Source organism: Perna viridis, chromosome 1 (assembly GCF_037379345.1).
Source record: "Perna viridis isolate PV_CMFRI_1.1 ecotype Kerala chromosome 1, ASM3737934v1, whole genome shotgun sequence".
NCBI lineage: Eukaryota > Metazoa > Mollusca > Bivalvia > Mytilida > Mytilidae > Perna > Perna viridis.
Genome location: NC_142445.1, coordinates 56,439,793 through 56,463,089, shown reverse-complemented (window position 1 = coordinate 56,463,089; position 23,297 = coordinate 56,439,793). Strand labels below are relative to the sequence as shown.

The window sequence follows — 23,297 nt, the reverse complement described above, 5'->3', positions numbered from 1 at the left end:
CTCAGCAAATCCATGATTCAGTCTAAATCATTCGTATTGTAATTTTTTTTTTTGCTAGCAAGAATATTAGTATTTTTGAAATAATACTCCATCATTTATAATATTAACCAGAAAATAAATTAGAAACTTACCCTCCAACCTTAGCATACCAAGCCCTTTCATAACACAGTGAACACATTCTTTCAACCAAGTACTCAAATGTAGGAAGTTTGCAAGCCTAAAAAAATAAAAACAAAGATCTAATTCCATTGAAAATACCAACTGATAAGTAATATAATTAGTTTTTAAACATCACATATTTTCAAAAGTTTTAATTCAAGTACATGCACAAAATTTCCTTCAGATAAATTAAAGTAGAATTCATAATTGATCTTCATTAACTAAACAAACTGTCTAACAGCAAACAAATCAACTGCAATTTCAAACATGCCACACTCAATGTATCATTACTAAATAAAACCCCACCTTTTCCTTAGATCCTAAAATGGTTGTAGCTGTATCCAATATCAGTACCAGAGCTAGATTCCCAGGTTTACAAAGCTCTTTCTCTTCATGTCCCATAATTACAGCCAAAGCATCAATCAATATCTGTGTGTCCATACCATGGAGCTTGTTCTGTTTGTCACCAACTGGGTATGGTCCTAACATAAGACAAAATATTCATTGTAAGAAACAAAGTTAATGAGTATAAATATTTTAAAACTATGAAAATAGACACAGCTGCTAGCAACAAATCTAAGAAAAATAAGTCTTTAAATTAAATAAATAAATAAAAATATGGACACATAACAGGCATCCAACGTTTAAAACCACTTCAATTTGAGTAAATGCATCAGAAGCTTACCTGTTTGCTGAGATATAGAGATCATGGTATAGTGGCGGACCATACAGGCCATAAAAGGCAATGCTGTTTGTCGTAGCTCTTTGATTGCTGCAGCAACTGTAACAAAATATTATGTTTCAAGACATTAGAAGACATCCAATATCATATTAGAAATTCAAAATTTTCCAAAGACAATATTGATTACTCAATGGTTAATACATTGAATATTCTCCTGAATGCTTCAATGCATGTATCTAAACAATACTGTTGTGAATATTGACATCATTTTTGAAATGAAATTTGTAATTTAAGGCTAAATTGACACATACCAAACATTCCAGTAAGAGCCTGTTCATGGACTTTCCTTGAGTGTGAGTCAGGAGTTTTATACAAGGGTCCAGTCTGTAATGGTACTTCATTCTCTGTGAAACTGCATAATAAAAACACTTGTTAAATCTAAACTGCATTTTTTTCAAAAAGTAATGAATTCATAATGATCAACAACTTTTTCAGACAGATATACTACCATTGTACCACAAATTCAATACTTATTCCCAAAATTTTACCTTGCATGAGTAAAGATGTACGTAAGTGTCTGTTTATCATCTTCTAAGTTCATGACAGACACTAGGAAACATTTAATGAGTTCCCAAGCCTGACGTCTTACAAAGTTCTCTGTTGTACTGCATTTCAAAGCTGTTAGGGCAGCATCTATAGCCTTAAATGGAAAGAAACTATTAGACAAATATAAATCAATCTGACTAAGTATATCAACATGAATTAAAACCTTAGTCAAAAATAATATGCACAGCTAGAAGAAATGGGTGCAAATTTTTAAACAATTAAAATATAAATCTGGATACAAACTCTAATTTTCACAACAATTCTATTTTCCCTATTTATATGTTACTGTTGTGAATATTTTTTTCAAAGAATATTATAATACTATATGAAGAATGACCACAGATTTGAAATTGCACAAAAGCAGATTAACCACTGAAACCATGAAAAAAGGAAAAGTGAAAATTTCCTTGGTTTACAATATCCAACGAAAATACATTATAAGCCTTTAACATTTTCAGGTATTATTTTTCTTTAAAGGCAGCGTTAAAAATATGACCACTCTCGAAAGGATTTAACATACCTTTTCCACTGGAAGAGAAATGGGAGTTTTTGAATCCTGAAAGTATATGGTTATACAAGGTCCAGCTGTTTCTTTGTCATTATATTGAAGCTGCAAAGGATAAACAATAAAATAAGATGCATTATGAATAACAAAAAAATAAATCAATACTGCATAGAAACTACAAAATTTTTATTTATTAGAACTATTACACAGAACCCCTTAAAAATAGAAAAAAATACCTCTCATTTTTAAACTTACTCTCTGTGGTTCTCGTAGCATTTTTCTGTTGCCCCCTCCAAACTTGCCAAGAACTCTGAAAGCCACATGAGCTATGTTGTCAACAGGATTTCTCAATGTCTTCCACAGGGCCTGAAAAAAAATTGTACTTTCTCTCTGAATTCTAGTATCAAAGTACAGGCGTCGGTTTCACAAAAAGTCGTAAGTGTGAAATTGATCGTAAATCATGACGTCACAAAGATATTTTAGTTTATGACGTCATTATTTATGATCAACTTTACACTTACAACTTTTTGTGAAACTGACACCAGGAGTATAGCTCCTTATACTCAGCATGAAATTTAAGTTGTTTTTGCCTCCAAAAATATTTGTCTCCACTGTTCTAAAGGTCAAGGGGCATTACTCCCAAAAATCAGTGGATCATAATGTCCTGCAAGATATGCTACACATCATGTTTTAACTACCTACAAAGTTTCATGATATTTGGTGCAATAGTTTCAAAGGAGTAGCACTTACAAAAACATGATGGACAGATAGGGCAAAAACAATATGTCTCCCCACCAAAGTTAGTGGAGGGAATAAATAAGGATCTACAAAAAATATGTATAATTACCTTTAGATGTAAAGAAATAGCTTAAAACTGAGATTTATTACAGTAATAAAATGATTAGAGGTTTAAAAGTCTCACTCACCTGCATAAGTTCAGCTCTGACAGGTTGAATGTGGTCATACAGAAAATCTGGTTGAAGGTTGTCTACACACAGTTCTAATGTTCTCAAACCCTGAAGAACAGATTAAAGTCACTTTTTAGAATGTTATTTTCCACTATCAGTGAAAACAATTTCAAACAAAAGATCATACCTTTTGCGACAACAACAAAAAATCAAGGTAAAAATAGACATAAAATTCATAATTCAAAAGTGTCTAAAACCAGTGGTAATTTTTTATGGAGATGACTTACCTGACTGACTAAAGTCTGTGACCCATTTAAAGCAGATACAAGTGGATCCATTAACATAGGAAGATATGGCAGCAATGAACTGAGACGTACTGGAACAGTCAAACACAGTTCTACAAACAAATCTTTCATGTGCTGCCTATGTAATCCACTCTGTAAACTGTTAAGACCTAAAATAGTTGAATATCATTTTTGTTTTTATCAGAAAAGTGTGTAAGTACTAGACTGTTCATTTTCCAACCATTCACTAAAGAAAAAATGTAAGCTATGTCATTATAGCATAGTTCTTCTGTATGAAATAAATTAAGGTATGAAAATACAGCAATATTCTATAAATTAATACATTGAAATACAAAAATATCAATCATTTATATTGCAAATTCCGATATGATGTATACATTAGAATTCAATATATTGGAAAATCTAAATCCAAAAATTAATTGTTTACAAGAAACACTCAAACCCAAAACTATCAAAATAAGAAGCCAAATCCACCACATAGACATTCTACCATGTGCAATACAAGGTATGAAGCCCCAGTGTTATATGTATTTTGAAATTTGTAATACTGAAAATTGTGATAAATATGGTAAAAGCTGTTATAAATAAGAGCTAGACTAGTCAGACTACTGGGTTGGTGAATACCCTTGTGGACCTTACGAACCTTCTAAACCAAGTCCCTATCAAATTGTAAAATTTGTTTGGTTTACCCAGGTGAAGGGACTTCAAAAGACAGGTGTTCAGTTTATTAGGGTTCAGTTTAGACAGAGATCACTATATTATCTTTGTTTATCAATACTTATTTAACAGTTCCAAACATACCTTGAAGCAAATTAGGCAGTAAGGGAAGAAATTCCTGGTAAAGAAGATCATGACTTCCTCCACCAATTGACCTAAATAATGCCCTTAGTAAAAGGAAGTAGTTGTATGGCTCCTTGGCACTCATAGCTAATTCCATTGATCTGTTCACTATCACATGTAAGTGTGGCTGAAATGAGAATGCAGTGAACAATCTCATAGTTTGTGTACATAATACAGAATACCATAACCATATGTGAAAATACCTATTAACAGTAATTATCATCAGAACATGTACAAATAAATACATGTATATATGCAAGCATGCCAAACTTAAAATTTTATACCAAGTAGTAAAACATTGGAAATTTAAGGTTTTTGATATCATTTATAATAATGTCATACCTTTAACATTTGTTCATTCTCAGCAGCAAACAGCGAGACTGAGCCAAATACAAGTTTGAATAGTTTCAAATATAAATTTGATCTGTCCATATTAGCTGGAAAGAGAAACAAAAATTTATATAATATAAACAATTATTGTGTAAATTTGAAAACCTGCTTATGACATTGTTAAAATTCTATTGTATATTTCTCCACTGCTTCTCTTTTTCCATTACTAAAGACCTTTCTGTAACAATCTATAAAAAATTTCTACTTTAGTAAATAGAAGAGTGAAACATAATTTTAGTTCTAGTGAGGAAAAAAACATGTATTAAGCATTACTTACATCCCATCTCTTCAAGTCGTGCCAAGAGGTAATCCACCAGTATGGTAGCAAATGTAGGGGAAGTTGTTGGGTTGGCCAGAAATGAGTTTGCTACAATCTATAAAAGATAAAAAGCCACTTTGATAACTGCTTTCTTATTCTGATTTATGAGAATGTATCAGTACAATACAGTTAGGTCATTTCAGAAAATTTGGTCTCATTTTGTTGAAATAAAGCTGTTTTAAGGCAGTCCACACAGAAATTTCTAGTGTTTTGTCATAAAAAAGTGCATAATTTTTAAAACCTTGGTGTATGGAGGTTCAAGTCATTTATAAGCAATTTAATAATTATTCTTATTAAATCAAGTAACCATGGTAACATACTGAAAAAAATATTACTGAGTTTTAGTACAAATCAGGGGTGCCTTTCCAAAACTAACAGCCAAATACTATGCTTTATAAAATATCAGGCACTTAGACACTACCACAGGATGAAAGCATGCATGGAATAGGTGGAAAAAAGGAAAAAATAAAAAGACCCTTTCGATTCATTCTCTCACAATTTTAGTCCCAAAAGTTCGTGTGAAATAAGGTATTTTGAAATTCAGCCATTTGATGCTGAGGAGAGAACTGAATACGGCAGGGGACTGAAACATTCTGGATACCATTTTTCATTTAAATTACACCTGTTTACCATAACATATATTACATCTGTCTATGTATAAATGCTTATCTACATTTAAACAATATATCCACCAAATTTCAACTTTTAATTTTAAGTTTTACAAAATTTGACCGGGGTAACTTGATGTGTGAAACAGTGCACCTTAATGTAACTGTATAGTGCACCCTTAACAAAGTTGTAAATATTATGTGAAAAACCTGCTCTTATACACACTATCATTTCGTGGGTAACCTAAGAACAATAACTGATAAAATTATTGAAAAACAAGTAGTTGAGAATTACATAAATCATGTCAAACATATCCAAACCAAGGACATGCACTTAATTATATTAAAAATAAGATGCATGATAATAATTATCTTGACCTGAAGCTTCGATGATTTTTACAACCTAATATGTTTATGTTATTTACATAAAAGAATGTGTTACTAACCTGAAGAGCATAGTTGTTGTGGATTCTATCAACCATATACTTTAAAAGAAAAACAACTTTTATAAATTGCAACAAATATGGCATCAAAATTCATTTATATCAGTCAACACAAACATAGAGTATAAAGAGAACTCTTCCAGGATTTGGCAGACAGTGAAGTTCAGGTGTCGATTTCACAAAAGGTCGTAAGTATAAAGTTGATCGTAAGTAATGATGTCATAACAGAAAATAGCATTGTTACGTCATAACTTATGATCAATGTTACTGTATCTTTCGACCTATAAGTTGAAGTGGAATACAAGTCGAATCGCTGAATTTTGACTCAAATAGACAAAAAAAACCATAGATAAGTCGAATTTGCAAGATAAGTCAGGGATCCGACGTGTATCTTAGGTCATCGATGTTTACATACCGAAGTTGTCAGTGGAAGTTTTTCAAATCATATTATTCAAGTGAAGTAACTTTAAATGATATCGTTAAATTTGTTAGTATTTTTATTAAAGCATATTTTGTAAATGAGTTTCATTAGTTTTATTTAAATTTGTGTCAATTGCTCTGATACTGAAACCAGAAGTTCATAAAAATGTCAAGCGTGGCCACCAAGGTACGAAATTAGTCAGGATAACCAGTCAAAATTAAGACCAGTAATTAATAAACAATATAATCATATATTACAATTACATCTGGTTGCAATTAGCAAATTAGATAACACATTGATTATAATTTGCACCACGTGCGAATGTGTTACGACATATCATAAATGGGTATAAATATGCATATAAAAGGACTGGAATGATCCGATTAAAGATTCTGTAAACATATCTTCAAGAGTTTGTTTATATATTTTAACGGTTTTGAAAAATATCACTTAGGGATGACTTAATATGACATCGTTTTATTCATTCATGAATGGATAGCAGCACTGATCAATTACTTTTTAAGTTCAATCGATCGCGGGTTTGATTTTTTGGCTTTTGTTAAATCCTAAGACATATGATTGCAGTTTACCCCGTATTATAAATGAAACCAATCAATGTAATGTAATCAAATCTGATGAAATCACTTGTAGAATAGTTTTTGTAAAATCCTTATACAAGTTGATGTGGATTGTAAGTTTAGGTCGACATTTTGCTGAAAAAAAATATTGACTTGTAGTTTGAAAAATATGGTATAAATCTTACCTCTACTGTTGTTGAAAATATTTCTTTGAAAGTCAATGTATGCATCATGTTAAACTGAAACATATTAAATCCCTATTAGCACTAAATAAATAATTAAACAAACTTTTGGCATACCCATTAAAACCATTAATAATACTATGATACTATTTTATGTCCATAAAAAAATATTTACAGTAGTAATAATTGAAGAATTGTTTCATTCCTTCAATTTTTGTCATGTCAAGCCAGCATGTTTTGTCAATTAATTAATTTCTCAAATGACTATTTCAGATTAACAAAAAACAAAGATGTGTTCAAAGTCCAGACTTACCACTCCAGCAAAGTGTTCTAAAACTTCTTTTTCTTCTTTTGTTCTCACACTTTGTACACTACAAGACAAAGATTTGTTCTTAACAAAACAGGACAGTAACATGAAATTTTCAACACACAGGAAAAAATAAAAAAAAAAATTTATTACATTTTATCTTGAAATGCTAACATAAAAATATATACAGGATTATATTTAATATTCTACTAAAATAAACACAGAAAGAAACTAAGATTCATTTTGACCTAAAAAAAACACAAAAGAAACAAATTGATATAATAAGAGTAATGTTAGCAGTGAACTCACACAGCAGGTCTGATCACTGCCTGACCATTAGGAGACACATTTATGGTGTAGATATCCAATGCCTGTAGAGCATACTTTACCAGTCTTATGTAAACCAGGGTTTCCTTTGGTAGGAACTGTTTAGCTGGAACAGCTGTGGAATCTATTTAAAATTAAAATAATTGCTATACAAAGTCCAGGAAAATTAAACAGATAATAAAATCTGGTAATGTTTGATAAAAAATATTCTGACCAGATGCACACAATTATCTTAAATCTTAAATGTTTATAAATTTCTATTACAAAAACATCACTTATATACGGCAAATAACTTCACACATTCATGTTTAACAATAAATAAAACCTAAAGGTGTATATTTTCTAACTGTTACCTGTATTTTTACATGACACAATTCCCCATGTGATAGTCTTGACACCACACACCAGAGTTTTCACTAAACTTCTGCAGTCATTTACTGTGTATGTACTAGTCTGTCCTGGAGTAATTCCAAATCTGTTGGTTGATTTGTCTGGCCAAATTTTATCATCCTTGTCTTTGGATGAAGTATCCCCAAGCAGTGACGAGGAAGGAAGCTTGGTGTCCAGAGCTGAGTCTGGAGATGGCTGTTTCTGAGGTTCTACGACAGGTTTGGTGTCAACCTTTGTATCTGCTTTAGAATCAAATGTTGATGGCTGTGATGATTGAGAGGTCTGAGGCTGCTGTTTACTGAAAATACAAAGATGTTTCTATAATGAGCCAGTAAACAGATCAGATCAATGACTTATATAGTACAGGAACAATTCAGTCGGTGCTGCTAGAAAAAAAAGGTGAATCTACAGGATGACTCAACATATAATCAATGTTTGTAAATGATTATTACATTTACGGCTATAAGTTTAGGAATTTATCATGTGGTACATTATCCAAATCCAATAAATCCTGGAGAATTCACTTATTAAGGTTCAAATATAAAAAAAAAAACATAAGAATTAAACAATAAACAACTTATTGATAAGTTATACCAATATCACTGTATGACATATTATTTTAGCAATAGTAAAATTTGGCAAATTTTTGCCAATAAGGTATATGGAAATCTTTGGCATTTCTTACTTTACTTAGTGATGCACTGAGTACTTAAGCCCTAAATAAATATTCTGCAGAATTTATTTTGGTGATTTTAGAGAAACTGCTAAAATTTGCCCAAATTAGCACCCATGAAAAATACCCAACATACAGTATTTCAACCCACTGTCTAAACCCAGTATCATCATTCTTACCATTTTTGCAGAATCTGCGGGAGCTGTATTTTTGCAATGGACTTGAATTTTAGAACAAACACTTCAAGCATTCTCATCAACAGTTCTCTCCCCTGGAAAATAACATTACTTTAATCTCATTCTTTTTCTTTAGAATATTAAACATAATCTTACAGGAATAAAATAATAGAAAACTGTTTTCTGTCCCATTATTTGACTTCAATATGACATAATATGGTCGACCCAATGAGCTGCAAATAAGGATATTGTTAGAAGTTGTGAACAAACGATATCTTAAATAATTTTTATTACATAACCTAAACTATCACTATACTGTGAAAGTACTATTGTTTGTGGGGTACCAATTTTTAAGGATTTCATGGGGAAGGTAAACCACAAAATTTGATTCCCAATGAAAAGGATTATTTACTTTAAATTATGTGACAGAATCATAAAAAAACCATGAATTCAAGAATCTTATTCCTATAACCACAAAAATTGATAGCCACGAATATGTAAGTACAAAAAATGTACTTTCACAGTATACCCTATTTAAAAATGAGCAAAAAGGTAAGCAAATTAATTCCATTTTTAGGTTGAAATTCTTCAGACTTCACTTACATTGCCATTGTCCTGTTCACTCTTAGCCCTGATACATTCCACCAGATTCAATAGAAGTTTACATGACATTGTCTGTATGCTGCTGGGTAGAGAATCATCATGGACATTTTTAGAGAACAGATTGACAGCCAGAGATAGATTGGTCAGAGGCAGAGCTTGTCTAACGTGGTGAACCAAGTCTGCTAAAGTACTGTATGCTAAAGGTCTAAAACACAAGTGTGACAAATGTTAAGTTACTGTTTATATGTATTACCATTGGGTATACCTTGGGGGTCAAATATAATACATTGTAACTAAACATATTGGTCTATAAGGATCTCTGAGTTATAGCATATAAATATGAAAATTTAATTTTTGAGAACTTTGCATTCTTGTTACAATAATACCATATTAATCTTTTTTTTTTTAAATTCACTCAACACTCCGAAGAGGAAGCCATGAATAATTACAATACAAGCTTATAAACAAACCTAAGTGATTCATATGTTGTCCATCCTGTACCAATCAATACATTCTCATCAAAAAGCTGGTCTATACAAGATACAAACTCTGTAAAAAATAAAAGAAAATATTTTGTCAATAAGTTGAGCCAATAATATTCTACATCACTGATATTATGAATTTATCATTATGTTATTGTGTAAGAATTTAAACAATTAAAATCAAACTAATGTTATTATTAAAATGAATTTGCAAGACAATTACTCAATCACTAACAACAATTGTCCATCAAAAGTGGGTTTTTATAAAAAAAAAAAAGAAAAATACAACTAAGTTTACAATGTGCTGATGGAATTTCTTTAAACAGAACTTCGATAAGTCAAAACATACTGTTTCTTAGGTCAGTAGCAAGGATATGTCTGGCAGCAATTAGAAGTTCCTTCCTTAGATGTGCTACTTCCTGTGGACAATGAGTCAATAATCCCAGAAGACCTTTGACCATCTGTGCAGAATGAGCCTGTACTTGTTCCTACAGAAATGGTACATACTTTATTTAAGAATAGGAGAAATCAAAACAATTCTGTTATGAAACATTCCACAAAAAAAGATAAAAAAAATTAAAAGCAGAGAGAATAATCATTAATAACAGTGTTCTCAATAAATATTTTCATTGTGAACCAATCATAAAGCTTTTTGTCTTTTTAAATAAACTATTCACAAATTAAGGAGACAAAAATGGTTTAAATTTCATTCCTATTTCATTTCATTATAAAATTACAATAATATTGTAGTTAACCATGAATATATCTATATCCTAAGAGTAATGTGTCTACCTGATATATCCTGATAATGTAGGCCAGGAAAGATAAGGTTTTAATTTGTGCTGCAATGAAGTCTACAAATATCTCTTTGTTGAAGGATGGACTTGCTCTGAAATGAATAATAACAAAATTAACATTCAAAATTTCTTGATAAGTCTTCAGATGTATTCACTTCTGTCAGGATTGAAAATGAAAGACCTGTGAGCAATGAAGTCTACAAATATCTCTTTGTTGAAGGATGGACTTGCTCTGAAATGAATAATAACAAAATTAACATTCAAAATTTCTTGATAAGTCTTCAGATGTATTCACTTCTGTCAGGATTGAAAATGAAAGACCTGTGAGCAATGAAGTCTACAAATATCTCTTTGTTGAAGGATGGACTTGCTCTGAAATGAATAATAACAAATTTACATTCAAAATTTCTTGATAAGTCTTCAGATGTATTTACTTCTGTCAGGATTGAAAATGAAAGACCTGTGAGCAATGAAGTCTACAAATATCTCTTTGTTGAAGGATGGACTTGCTCTGAAATTAATAATAACAAAATTAACATTCAAAATTTCTAGGTAAGTCTCCAGATGTATTCACTTCTGTCAGGATTGAAAATGAAAGACCAAAATAAAAATAATGTAATCATATCAAAAGATAAAATCCTTTTTTTCAAATAAGCTGTAACCAAATTTTATGACTGTATATTTCATGCGTGAAAAAATTAAAGCAACCTTTTCAACAAAAGTAGTGCTAAAAATTTCTATTCCTCTGCATTCCTTATATTGTGAAAGTTAATAAGAGGGAAGTGTGTCTTTTTAGAAATTATAAGCTATAGAGGCCTAATCAATAGACGTGTCACTCATCATAAGTTGAGTGTTGTACTAGGTCCCAACAGACTTGGGACAACCAGTGTGTGGGCCAAGTTGTCCCATATATTAAACATGCATTTGCATAGTAGATCACTTCTTGTCAGACTGAAATCAAACCTAGGTGATTCTTAAGTCATAGGTTAAATTATCTTTCATATTAGAAAAGTTATTACGAGTACATCCTACCACTTTATATCAGAAGAGTGAAGTTATACAATTCAATATAATTGATTGGAAGCCAGTTACCTTTGAACCGCTGAAGGTTGGAGTATAATAGTATTCATAATCAGTGGTATAAATTCTGCTACTTCTTGGTGAACATTAGGTTTATACAATTGGTACATCAAGACCACTATGATTGGTAATTCTGCCAAGACCTTCAGAGAGAGAACTCCTTTAGGAATGATGTTATACTAAAAGAAAACAATATCTTTAGTGTAGATACAAGTAATGAAATGGAGGAAAAGCATACATGCCATTAAAAAGAATAATCACACAAATTGAAGGAAGATGCTATACTAAAATAAATAAAAGAAATCAATACAAAAAAATATCCAAAATAGCATTAACTTGGTTAGATTACAAAATATAAACATGAAATACATTAGCAAACTAGAGGCTCAAGAGAGCCTGAATCGCTCACCAGGTTAACCATTTGCTTATTTGAAAAACTTGAGGAATGAGACAGGCTAAGTTAAAATCAACTAAATTGTCAAATGCAAGAAATGCTTTTCATAGCATTTTCATGACCTAAACCAGAATTTTGCTAAAGGCAACAATTTCTGAATTTTTTTCAAAAACCTGTCTTATGACCCCTAAGTTCCATTTTTAGTATAGACGGCCATATCTATTCACGGATTAAAAATCACAACAGTCATTTTGAGCACAATACACTAATGAACTATTATGCTTATTTTCATTCAATGATCTTAAATGGTTTTAGAGAAAAAGATTTTCAAAGTTGTACATGTGAAAAAAACCCAACAAAAAAACTGTTCCAGGGGTCGTAACTCCTACATCATTTGACCAATGGTTTTGAAAATTCTGGCATAGGTCCTTCTCATGATGCTTAACAATTTTACCCATGCCAGAAATTTGCTAAAGGCAATGGTTTTTGAGTTATATGCAAAAAACTGCCATCTGACCCCTATGTTCTATTTTTAGTAACGGCAGCAATGTTTTTTCATGAATCAACAATCCCAACAGTCATTTTGTGTGGGATACCCTATGGAACATATATGCCAACTTTCATTGAATTCTGTGCAATGAATTTTGAGAACATTTTCAAAGTTGCACATGCGAAAAATGCCAAAAAAAGTGTTCCAGGGGCCGTAACTCCTACATCAGTTGACCAATCATTTTGAAAATTTTGGCATAGGTCCTTCTCATGATGCCGAACAATATTACTTCGCCAAAAATTTGCGAAAGGCAACAGTTTTTGAGTTATTTTAAAAAAACTGCCATCTGACCCCCATGTTCTATTTTTAGTAATGGCTGCCATGTTTTTTTCATGAATCAAAAATCACAACAGTCATTTTGTGTGGGATACCCTAAGGAACATAAATGCCAACTTTTATTGAATACTGTGCAATGGATTTCGAGAAGAAGATTTTCAAATTTGCACATGCAAAAAATGCCAAAAAAAAAAAAAGGCTGCAACTCCTACATCAGTTGACCAATCGTTTTGAAAATTTGGGCATAGGTCTGTCTCATGATGCTGAACAATATTATCCAGCCATATATTTGCTAAAGGCAACGGTTTTTGAGTTATTTGCAACAAGCATTCTGACAGTATTGCTGATGCAATACAGTGTCCTCTTTCGGCCTTTGAACTCGTTGCCTTTAAGAGATTTTTTTTATATATGTGAACTAACAATGGATGGTGTTATTTTTTAACAATCAATAGAAAATAACTCTTGAACAGCAAAAGCAAATTCCATCAAAATCAAATCTGAGCTTCATTTTACAGTAGATAATAACATTTTTGCATTACAGAAAGCTGCATAAAGACATTCTCTTTCTATCACCTGGAAAATTGAAAAAAACTTCGTTATTATGAATTAAAGGGCAAATAACTCTAGAATGACAGCAGCAATTTGCATCAAAATGATGAAACATAAAAATTTTATGTAATTTTCTATGTCAAAGGGCCATAAGTTCCATATAAACCATTTTGCTGCAATAACATTTAAATTTAATTTGTAACTTGTCATGATAAGACTAGCTAACAACTATGAAATCAATTAGATGAAGCATTACAAAAAAAGTCCGAAAAACATAAAATTTCATGTTCAACAGCAATAACTTCTGTAAAAATCGTTCAACCATAATGTCATGCAAAATAAACTTGTAACTTGTCATGATAAGACAATATACAAAATACGAAATCAATTGGATGAGGCATTACAAAAAAAAGTCCAGAAAACATAAAATTTCATGAAATTTTCTGTCCAAGGGCCATAACTTCTGTAAAAATCGTTCAACCGTAACATCATTCTTAACTTGTAACTTGTCATAATAAGACTATATACCAAATATGAAATCAACTGGATGAGGCATTAAAAAAAAAGTTCAGAAAACAAAGTGTGACTGACGGACTGACGGCAAACCTAAGTCCCCTTCAGCATTTGCCGAAAGGGGACAACAAACTGCCATCAGAGCCCTATGTTCTATTTTCAGTAACAGTGGCCATGTTTTTTCATGGATCAAAAATCCTAACGGTCATTTTGTGCAGAACACCCTAAGGAACGATCAAGCCAAGTCTAAAACCTGTCAGTCCAGTAGTTTCAGAGGACAAGATTTTTTTTAATTTGTCCATGACGACAACGGACACCAAGTGATGGCATAAGCTCACTTGGCCTTTGGCCAGGTGAGCTAAAAACTAATAATATTTTTAAACATGTGAATTGGTAGAAATGGTCATAACAATCAAACTACAAAGACACTTACTGAAATGTTCTGATTATCTGCATTTTTCTTATCAGTGAGAATGGTGGTTGTTGTAAAAGTCTCCTGTAATAATTGGTCTACATTGATCTCTGTGACATCTTTCACTTTAATCTGGCTCCGAGGTTCAAAAATTTTAGGTAAATGATTTGGTAAGCCATTGTAAATATTCTTTACAAATTGTAGAAAATCCTTGATCTGAAATGAAATTACAAAGATTTTAACTTCAATTATTCAAAATCCTAACTAGATTTTGAGACATTAATCTTATAAAAACACTTTAAACAGTTGATTATAAAAATCCTCAAATTAAGACTTTAACACTTTCAGTACTGAATTTTATTTGTCTGCATGTTCCTAATATTCCTAAATATTAGCATGAGCGATTTCCTAGCCAGACTTATTTTTGACATATGCTTGCTACAACACGTTTCTCAACTTTGAAGGACGAGTAATAAAATTTGACGTTGATTAGCGGTTTGAAATTTTAGGGGCTTACTAAAAATTTCAGTAATATAGACTCGAGTTTGAAGACTAAGCAAGGGGAAAATGTTTTATCAAGTACAATCGTTTTCTGGCCTTTGTTTTCTCCCCCTAATATCGTCCTGTTCATTTACAAAATGAGCTTCCTGAAGTTTTACATGACGTAAATAGATATTTTTACATCATTGGAAGAAATATAATCTCAATATAATGTCCAAAATCCTGAAGAAATATAAAAAAAAATCTGGCGAGGTAAATGCCACCGTTTTGTGGTTATGTAAACATGAAGCAAAGAAAAATAACTCAACTTAATTTTGACGAATGGTTTCTTAAATCATGTGTTGTCCTGATTAATTTTATTGTTCTATATTGAGTGAATAAAACCAAAACATTATCGTAGATTTATCTGGATTTATTACTCTATGCAATAAGGACGAATTAAATTAAATTCATTATTTAGTTAATTAATTTTACCATATTAATTTTTTTATACAGAATATTTTTCTAACCGTGTGATTATTTTCAATTCTCTCTAAAACATGATATTCTATATTCAGGTTTTGGTATGGGGCTTTTTTTCAGGAGTTGATAGCTTTGAATAGTCATTCAGTAAAATATTTTAGGAAACAAACATAAAAAATTCAATACATAAATTTACTTGCCTGCTAAATTTGAGCTTGTATTTTGTAGTTTTACCTTGCAATTACCTGATAACATCTGTCATCTTAAGATGCACAGCCCACTCTTTATAGTTCAAAAGTTAATTAAATGAACATTAAACTCCAAAATTCCAAATTGAAAAGTCCAAATAAAGTTTCAAACATTAAAGTCAACATTAAAAAAGATGCATGGAAAGTTAGTAGTAGGATTTCCTGGTATGGAAGATGGTAAAACAATCAAGGAGACATAAATGTTTTCCACAGTCTAAGCAGCCATACTTCGTTTGTTTCCTTTTGTCTTGTTGGTTGGACTGCCCTCTCATATGACACACATGGCACCAGCTTTTTGTTTAGAAAGTTCTTGATAGATGTCTCTGTGAAATGAGCTTCCACTGGTACAGGTGATGGATGTCCCATACGTACTGACCCACCTGTCTATCCACCAATCAATCCTTCTGCCACAGCTTTAGAAAAATCTAATAAGGGCAATGTTCTCCTATTTGGTCCAGGCTGATGATTTAGGGAACACAAGAAGAGCCTAAAGGCATTAAATTTAAGAATTTCAAGCATAGTAAAAAAAATCCTCTTTGGCCATTTCAGGGTCTTGTATTGGAAAACATAATACTGAATATACTGATCAGCCCTATTGACACCACCCATATACTTAGTATAGTCTACAACCATTTGAGGGCATGGTATATCCTGCTGTTGGAATTGGCCATTGGGCTGTGGTACATTTCTTTGTACTGTTCCAGTACTGCTGTCATGTATGGTAGAAATAACACTTACATTTTTTTGTCTTTCCATACTGTTGCATTGATGGCCCCTTTCTGCCAGAACTGCATGTCCCCACGATTGGTTATTCCTTCAGGGTTCTTCCTCATAATGGCCCTTGGTAGCTTCCTATGATTTGACCTGACTGTACCAAAGGCACCAGTGTTGTGATTTTCAAACAGATCATTTAGTAAAGCAGGTGTTGAAAAAAATTATCCATATAAACATGGTATCACAGCCCTAGGACTCCAGCTCCTCCTAAGCACAATTTGACAACACGATGGACAAGACCATAAGCTGTCCCATCAGTTCCACCACTATATATTTTGCAGAATGAAATATATCCTGTGCCTGCTTCTGCTAAAGCATACATTTTGATTTCCCATTTTGTAGGTTGTGCTGGCATGTATTGCTTGAAAGATAACCTGCCTTTAAGTGGAACCATTACTTCATCTACAGAAACTTGTCTCTTGAGTACATACTAATTGTCCATCTTGTCTACAAATTTGCTCATAATAGTATTGACTTCATCTAATACAGAAAAATTTGCATCTCCAGGCTAAGGAGCCAGATTACTATCTGAGAAGTGCAGGTACCTTAATATTTGCATAAACCTATCTCTTTTCATGGTTTTCCAAAAAAAAAAAGGGGTTTCAATTAATACGTCTGTAGACCAGTAAGATTTAATATCTGGCTGAACATTTATTCCCATTAAGAAACACAAAACGAGAAATGCTTTCATCTCAGGGATAGTGGGAGTCAACCATGGAGATTTATTTTTATCAGGGTTTTCATTGGTTTTTTGGCAAACTTGTCAGTTTCTTGCAAGATAAATTGTAAAGTTTCATCAGGAAAAAGCAGGGAGAAGAAGTCTGATGGGTTTTTATCTGCACCCAGTACTTTTGTTGGGCCAGTATTTCCACGGGGGAGAAATAAATGCGACAATCCCCTCTCATAGTATAGGAAGCCATTGTGCCACCAATCATCATTTACAACTTGATTGTCTTGAAGATGGTCACCTCTCTCATCAACAAGGGGGTCATAACCATTATCATTATCATCATCTGAGTCTATTAAATTATCATTATCTCTGATCCCTATTTGCTCTAGTCTGTCATTATAGCGCTGAACTGCAGCATTGTTTTCATTTTGCGAAAATCATTTTAACTCAAAATCATCGTCTGACAACTCCATTTTTGGAACTGTCAACAGACGATAATACTATGTGTTTACCCAATTTTATACTACAGACCGCCTTTTTAACCCAAATAGTTTTAATTGGTCAGACAAAAATAGAACTTTTTTCATGCACTATTTTTTTCCCGTTAAAGTTGGATAGCAAAAACAAAATCAGTACTGTATGTGTTCCAAAAGCTATCAGGTAATTTTAAGAAAAAAAAGCAAGCACATGTCCGCCGAGATGTAAATATGGCAGCTTGACATAACCTCAAAACAAAAGTAGAGTTAAAACCGCTCATACTAGGCTCAAATGTTTATTTTTCTCAAACTCAATTCATGAAATGAAAATTTGATATATAACAAATAAGTTTTTAACAATTAGTATAGAACAATGAAGTGAAGTATGTACAAAAACTCCCTTTAAAAAAAATTTTTTTTACTTGTTTCATGATGCCTTGAAGCATCATACGGCCGTAGCTAGGTGATGCCTTGAGGAATCATGTGCCTTGAATGGGTTAAAATGATTGTAGTGTCTCTGAAATTTATATCTAGCTAGAAAAACAAAGAGCAAAGTTTTTTAAAGGATACCCCACACTCCCCACCACAGAAACTAAATGATCAATTTTTTTTTAAATTATCAGGAAATAACAGGAAGTTGATTTTGCTTGAATCTGAAATCAAATACCAGGCATACCTATAAAGCTTCTGTCAAAATATTTAGTGGTTGTTTTAATAATTGTAGAGAAAAATAACAAAAAAAAAATGTGGAAGGGTAGACACCATCAGTTAATGCCTTTAGCCACTAGCCCGAAGCCTGTGACTAGTAAAACTTGACTGAGCTAGTGAAAATATGAATTCAGTCATGTTTTTATTAAAATCTACTGAAATTGACTGTTCGGGCTAGTAGCTGAAGAAGTTTATGGCACGGACTGCACCATGATCACATTATACGTCCTATTTCCAAGACTATAATCAATAACATGACAATTACAATGTAACTGATTCTACTTTTTTGCAATACACCTATTTTACCTCATCATTATACTGTGGTCTGTACTGTTTATGTAACTCAATAATAATCCTCAGACAGACAACTACATTCTCTTCATTTTCAATCTAAATGAAAACATAACAGGTTAATGAAAGTATGCTTTGAAATTTAGTTCTGTTGAATTTGGTATAAGCAATACACTTACAATAGTAATGTTAGGTTCAGGAACAAAATAAAAAAAAATTAAATTCAGTATTTGTGATAATAATATACTGATACAACATTTGTTTAACTTAATGTTCATGACCAAAGAAACAGAAAACAACAGATACCTTCAATAGTTTAAACATCAAAGATAAAATCTGTGGAACATATTTCTTTAGATGTTCATTGCTAGGAATTCTGTGAATAATTTCCAGTAACAACTTTCGTAATTGCTGCAAAAAAAAAGAAGAACATGAGCTTTATAACAGGTCATTCAATAAATTTGCAATAAATATATAAATTCTGTTCAAACTTTAACAAAAATTATAACATGAAATATCATAACATGACTGGAAAGTAGCTCAAACTACAAATTTGTTATTGAATTACTTAAAAGTGCACTACACCTTATTAAACTATCTATGGGCTTTGTTATAAAAAATATGTTTCCAGAGAGAGTGAAAGTCAAGGACCAATTCCTAGCCAAGACAAGTTGGTATACTATATTTACTTACCTGCAGATTTTGTTCTGCAATAAACTGGGGGTCTCCATCATCAAGAATTTTCAGGAAAACTTTCAAAGCTTCACACAGGAATTGTGGATACTGAGGTGACTGAACAACACTCTGAAGTAATCAATCATTTCACAGTTTTATTCATTTTTATGTGTATTTTTGTTCATCATAATATTAAAAGATTCCATGATTAACATATACTTTCCATTTCTTCTAAGTTAATGTTCCATCTTGACATACACATGCAATTAAACATCAACTAGAAAATGGCTTTGTCTATTGCAAAAAATAATTACTAATGTGGTGGTCAATTAATGTTTTTCTGAAAATAATTTTCATCAATTGAACTATATCAAATCATCATGAAAGCAACTGAAGATCAAAGTCATTTGAAACATTACCTCAAAATTTTCACTAAGCTCTTGAGCAGCCTTTAACTTCTTCTCAACAACTGAAAAAATAAAAATTCTTTGAATCGTGGCATTTTGTGGTGTGTTTTAACTTGCAATTCAAATAATTTAATGGCAGTCAGATCTTATCAGCAAAACTCTCATTTAACCTCTACTCTTATGAGGAGATCATCAAGTTCATATTATTTGTAATCATTCTGCCTAATAGTTTTCATGAACATAGCTGTATGTAACAAATATGTAAGAATACTAAGTTACTGTGAAGTCAAAATATATCAAGGGTTAATATCCAATTTAAAATATGAGACTAAATACAAATTCAAGTTCTCGTGCCAATTGGAGAATAAATTTTTGGGAAAATCATGATTTTATGCAAAAATATACATATTTTCTAATTTAGACGGGTGAACATCACCTCTGCTCACCCCATCAATCCATCACTGCAAGTACACATATCAGACTCCAGTAGTGGAGTAATCAAGAAAACTGTGAAGTGAAAATATTATAGGGTTATTTTCAAAATGAAAGATGGTCCAACTAACAAGACTACCGGTATGCTGGATTTTTGTGTTTGAAACACTTCAAACAAACACTTTTACTGCAATCAGTCCAATTCAAATTGACAATTATTCTGATTAATAATAATGGATTTTAATTAAGTTACCAACACTAATTGTTAACAAAACTTACTTCCAGGAGTGGGATCTGCAATCAATGCTACATAGGACTTAAAAGTTGTTAACTGAGCTGTCACATCATGAGGACTTAATGGTGATGCCAACATTTTATTAAATTTTAATTAGCCTGAAACAGAATATAAATTATTGATAACAACAGCAGCACGGAAACAAAATAGATTTCATTCAAATATTTACTTACAACAGAGATCTTCAAGAAATTAAACAAACAAGAACATTTTTACAGTATGAAAAAAAAAAATTGAATTTGCATTTACAGTCTTTCCCATATAATTTTCTAACAAGACACCTAAGCTAAAAAATTTGAATGAATTTCTATAGTAATCATTGGCACATTAGCCAAATTCTGCAAGCCCACCAGCACTTTTATCAGCCATGGTCGTCAGGCTGGTGGTTAACTGCATTTAATATATTTCTGTTCACAATTATATTTTTAAAATAAAGATTGAAAATTACAGATGTGAATACAAATATTACGTAGATGTATTTATCCAATTATTTTCCTTTCATAATTTCAGCAGAATAGAGCATGCAGAGTATATTTAACAGCAATTTTAACAAATATAGAATCTGACAGTTTAGCACTTATAGATTGGTTTTCCAGAAAATAGATGAAGGCAAATCCAGACAAGTTTCAGGTTTTGGCTGTGGGAAGAAAAAACAAGTGATAAAAATATCAGCTTTAATTTGGCTGGAAATACAATCCATTTTGAAAATGAAGTATAACTACTTGGGGTAACCATTGATTTTGAACTGAAATTCATCAGTCACTAACTCAAATATTTGCAAAAAAGGCATCAAAACAATATACTCAAAAGAATTGGAAAATACCTGAACAGATTGTGCAAATTTACCATATATCATTCCTACGTATTATCAAACTTTAACTTTTTTCCACTCAGTTGGCATTCCTGTAGCAAAAGCAATACAAACAAAATTGAAAAAAATCCAAGAACGAGCACTCAGATTTATTTATGAAGACTATCAAAATAACTATGAACAACTACTAGAAACATCTAACATGCCAACAACAGAAATCATGAAGGATAAGATCTACGGCAATTGAGGTTTTTAACATCGTACAAAAAAGAAGCCCATCACACTTACATGACTTAATAATTATTCCAAACACCAATTATTCTTTTAGGTAGGGTATTTAGCTGCAGTTCCATCAGTAAGAACAACCACATGGCATAAAATCATTCAGGTATATGGCAGCCGAACTATGGAGCGAGCTGCCAAACCATTTTAGATCCCCAACTTCTCTCAATCAATTTTAAAGTCTCATTAATGTATGGAATGGCAGATCATGCAAATGCACTGCATGCACATAACCTCATGCTTTTGTGCCTTTTATGTTTTTATTAATTTATAATTTATATTTGCTTGCTTATAGTGCCATCTGATCTGCTAACATCAGGAAAAAATTTGATTATGCTTATTGCTAGCTGTTTAATTTTCAACCTTAGTTTATTTACAGTAAATTTTATTGCATGTATGTAATTAGGGCAAAGCACAGCTTGACATTCCCACATATGACCTGTCTCTTGAATTATTGTCATTTTTACTTGCTTGTTTTGTATGTTTAATTGTATTTTAATGCTGCTGCCTGTACGTCTTGCATGCGACCATGTCTTCTCGTTATTGTTATATATGTCGGTTAAAAAAGCTCAGTAGAACTTGTGCTGTAATGTTTTACATATACCGACTTTAAAATAAAGTTTTTAAACTTTGAACTTGAACAATTAAAATTTGAAATCATATCGACGGCGTTCTCAAATGAGTCTTTAGGGGAGACAACTGTCGATAAAAAATAATAAGGTATTACTCGTTTCATTTCACAAACTTTGACACTGAATTTGATGTCGATATATATGCAAATACATATACCTCAAATAATAGCTTTATTTTGCAACAGGTTATTACCCGCACTGAAGAGAACAGGGCCTAAATTGGGTACACTTAAGCATCTTTACACATCCGGAAGCGTGCTGTCCCGTCTAACTGAAAACCGACCACGGATACGACTTGAGATGAAAACGAATGATTCTTGTTTACGTTATTTACTGGATCTATTTCGTCTCATTGACCATGTAGTGTGTCGTCAACTAAGTAATAGCTCATATTATTAACAAAACAGTACAAAATTTCGTTGTGCTAGGTGTACACAAAACATATCATTTTTAAGGTTATGGAATCATGGGAAGGTTTTATTCCCGCCAATTTACAAACGGCCCACTTCAGTTTAGAGTCCATCCTCTGAGTCCACCTTCGCCACGGATTCAAAACCCTGACTTGGGAGGATTACTTCGTCTCGGTCAGCTGTTATATTCCGACAAACAAAGCATCGAAACGAATGAACGAACGGACAAAGCAAACAACAATATTCGCATAACCATAAAGAAAAAATATTTTCCTGGAAAATAACGCTTGTTATCTTAATTTTGAAATTGTTGAGGTATTATTGATTTTTTTTTTGGAAACTATGGCGGAGTGGTAATAAAAATGTGCTTTTATATTATAACTTTGCAGTGGTGGATCCAGAGGGGTGCAGGGAGTTGGCATTCCCCTTTATTAGAAAATTTGTCATTTTCAAGTGTAAAATTGACAAAAAATTGCAAACGATATTCTAGCACCCCTTTTTCTGAATAACCCCGGCTGGCATTAATTTACTCCTTTTCAAATTGCCTGGATCCACCCCTGCTTTTTAGCTAGCCTGGCCGAAGGCCACGTAAGCTATTGTCATCACTTGGCATCCGTCGTCGTCCGTCGTCGTCGTCGTTAACAATTTTTCAAAACTCTTTTCCTCTGACACTGCTTGACCAATTGGGACCAAACTTGGTATGAATGTTCCTTGGGTGTCCTGCATAGAACTGATGTGGGGATTTTTT

General features: G+C 32.1%; 1 protein-coding gene across 6 annotated transcripts in view; it reads right to left on the bottom strand.

Moving 5' to 3' along the window:
- The window catches only part of LOC148629495 (transformation/transcription domain-associated protein-like), a 53,583-nt gene extending 31,020 nt beyond the window's left edge, over positions 1-22,563 (bottom strand). For 3 of the 6 annotated variants that reach the window (XM_088552327.1, XM_088552344.1, XM_088552348.1), the window contains exons 1-30: positions 22,297-22,563; positions 20,399-20,512; positions 19,700-19,749; positions 19,299-19,409; positions 18,912-19,016; positions 18,621-18,704; positions 14,497-14,691; positions 11,794-11,960; positions 10,697-10,793; positions 10,254-10,392; positions 9,893-9,971; positions 9,423-9,627; positions 8,823-8,914; positions 7,934-8,268; positions 7,563-7,704; positions 7,260-7,317; positions 6,950-7,003; positions 5,769-5,807; positions 4,673-4,769; positions 4,348-4,442; positions 3,967-4,132; positions 3,148-3,314; positions 2,879-2,968; positions 2,208-2,318; positions 1,968-2,057; positions 1,390-1,541; positions 1,153-1,253; positions 845-940; positions 466-641; positions 132-217 (exon numbers count right to left, since the gene is read on the bottom strand). In XM_088552327.1, the coding sequence (XP_088408453.1) occupies positions 132-217; positions 466-641; positions 845-940; positions 1,153-1,253; positions 1,390-1,541; positions 1,968-2,057; positions 2,208-2,318; positions 2,879-2,968; positions 3,148-3,314; positions 3,967-4,132; positions 4,348-4,442; positions 4,673-4,769; positions 5,769-5,807; positions 6,950-7,003; positions 7,260-7,317; positions 7,563-7,704; positions 7,934-8,268; positions 8,823-8,914; positions 9,423-9,627; positions 9,893-9,971; positions 10,254-10,392; positions 10,697-10,793; positions 11,794-11,960; positions 14,497-14,691; positions 18,621-18,704; positions 18,912-19,016; positions 19,299-19,409; positions 19,700-19,749; positions 20,399-20,492 (3,473 nt within the window). In that variant the 5' untranslated portion in view covers positions 20,493-20,512; positions 22,297-22,563. Of the gene's footprint in view, positions 1-131; positions 218-465; positions 642-844; positions 941-1,152; positions 1,254-1,389; positions 1,542-1,967; positions 2,058-2,207; positions 2,319-2,878; positions 2,969-3,147; positions 3,315-3,966; positions 4,133-4,347; positions 4,443-4,672; positions 4,770-5,768; positions 5,808-6,949; positions 7,004-7,259; positions 7,318-7,562; positions 7,705-7,933; positions 8,269-8,822; positions 8,915-9,422; positions 9,628-9,892; positions 9,972-10,253; positions 10,393-10,696; positions 10,794-11,793; positions 11,961-14,496; positions 14,692-18,620; positions 18,705-18,911; positions 19,017-19,298; positions 19,410-19,699; positions 19,750-20,398; positions 20,513-21,237; positions 21,318-22,296 lie in introns of all 6 variants that reach the window. The other 3 variants (XM_088552331.1, XM_088552333.1, XM_088552347.1) reach the window with 3 other exon arrangements.
- Between the last annotated feature and the right edge of the window lie 734 nt (positions 22,564-23,297).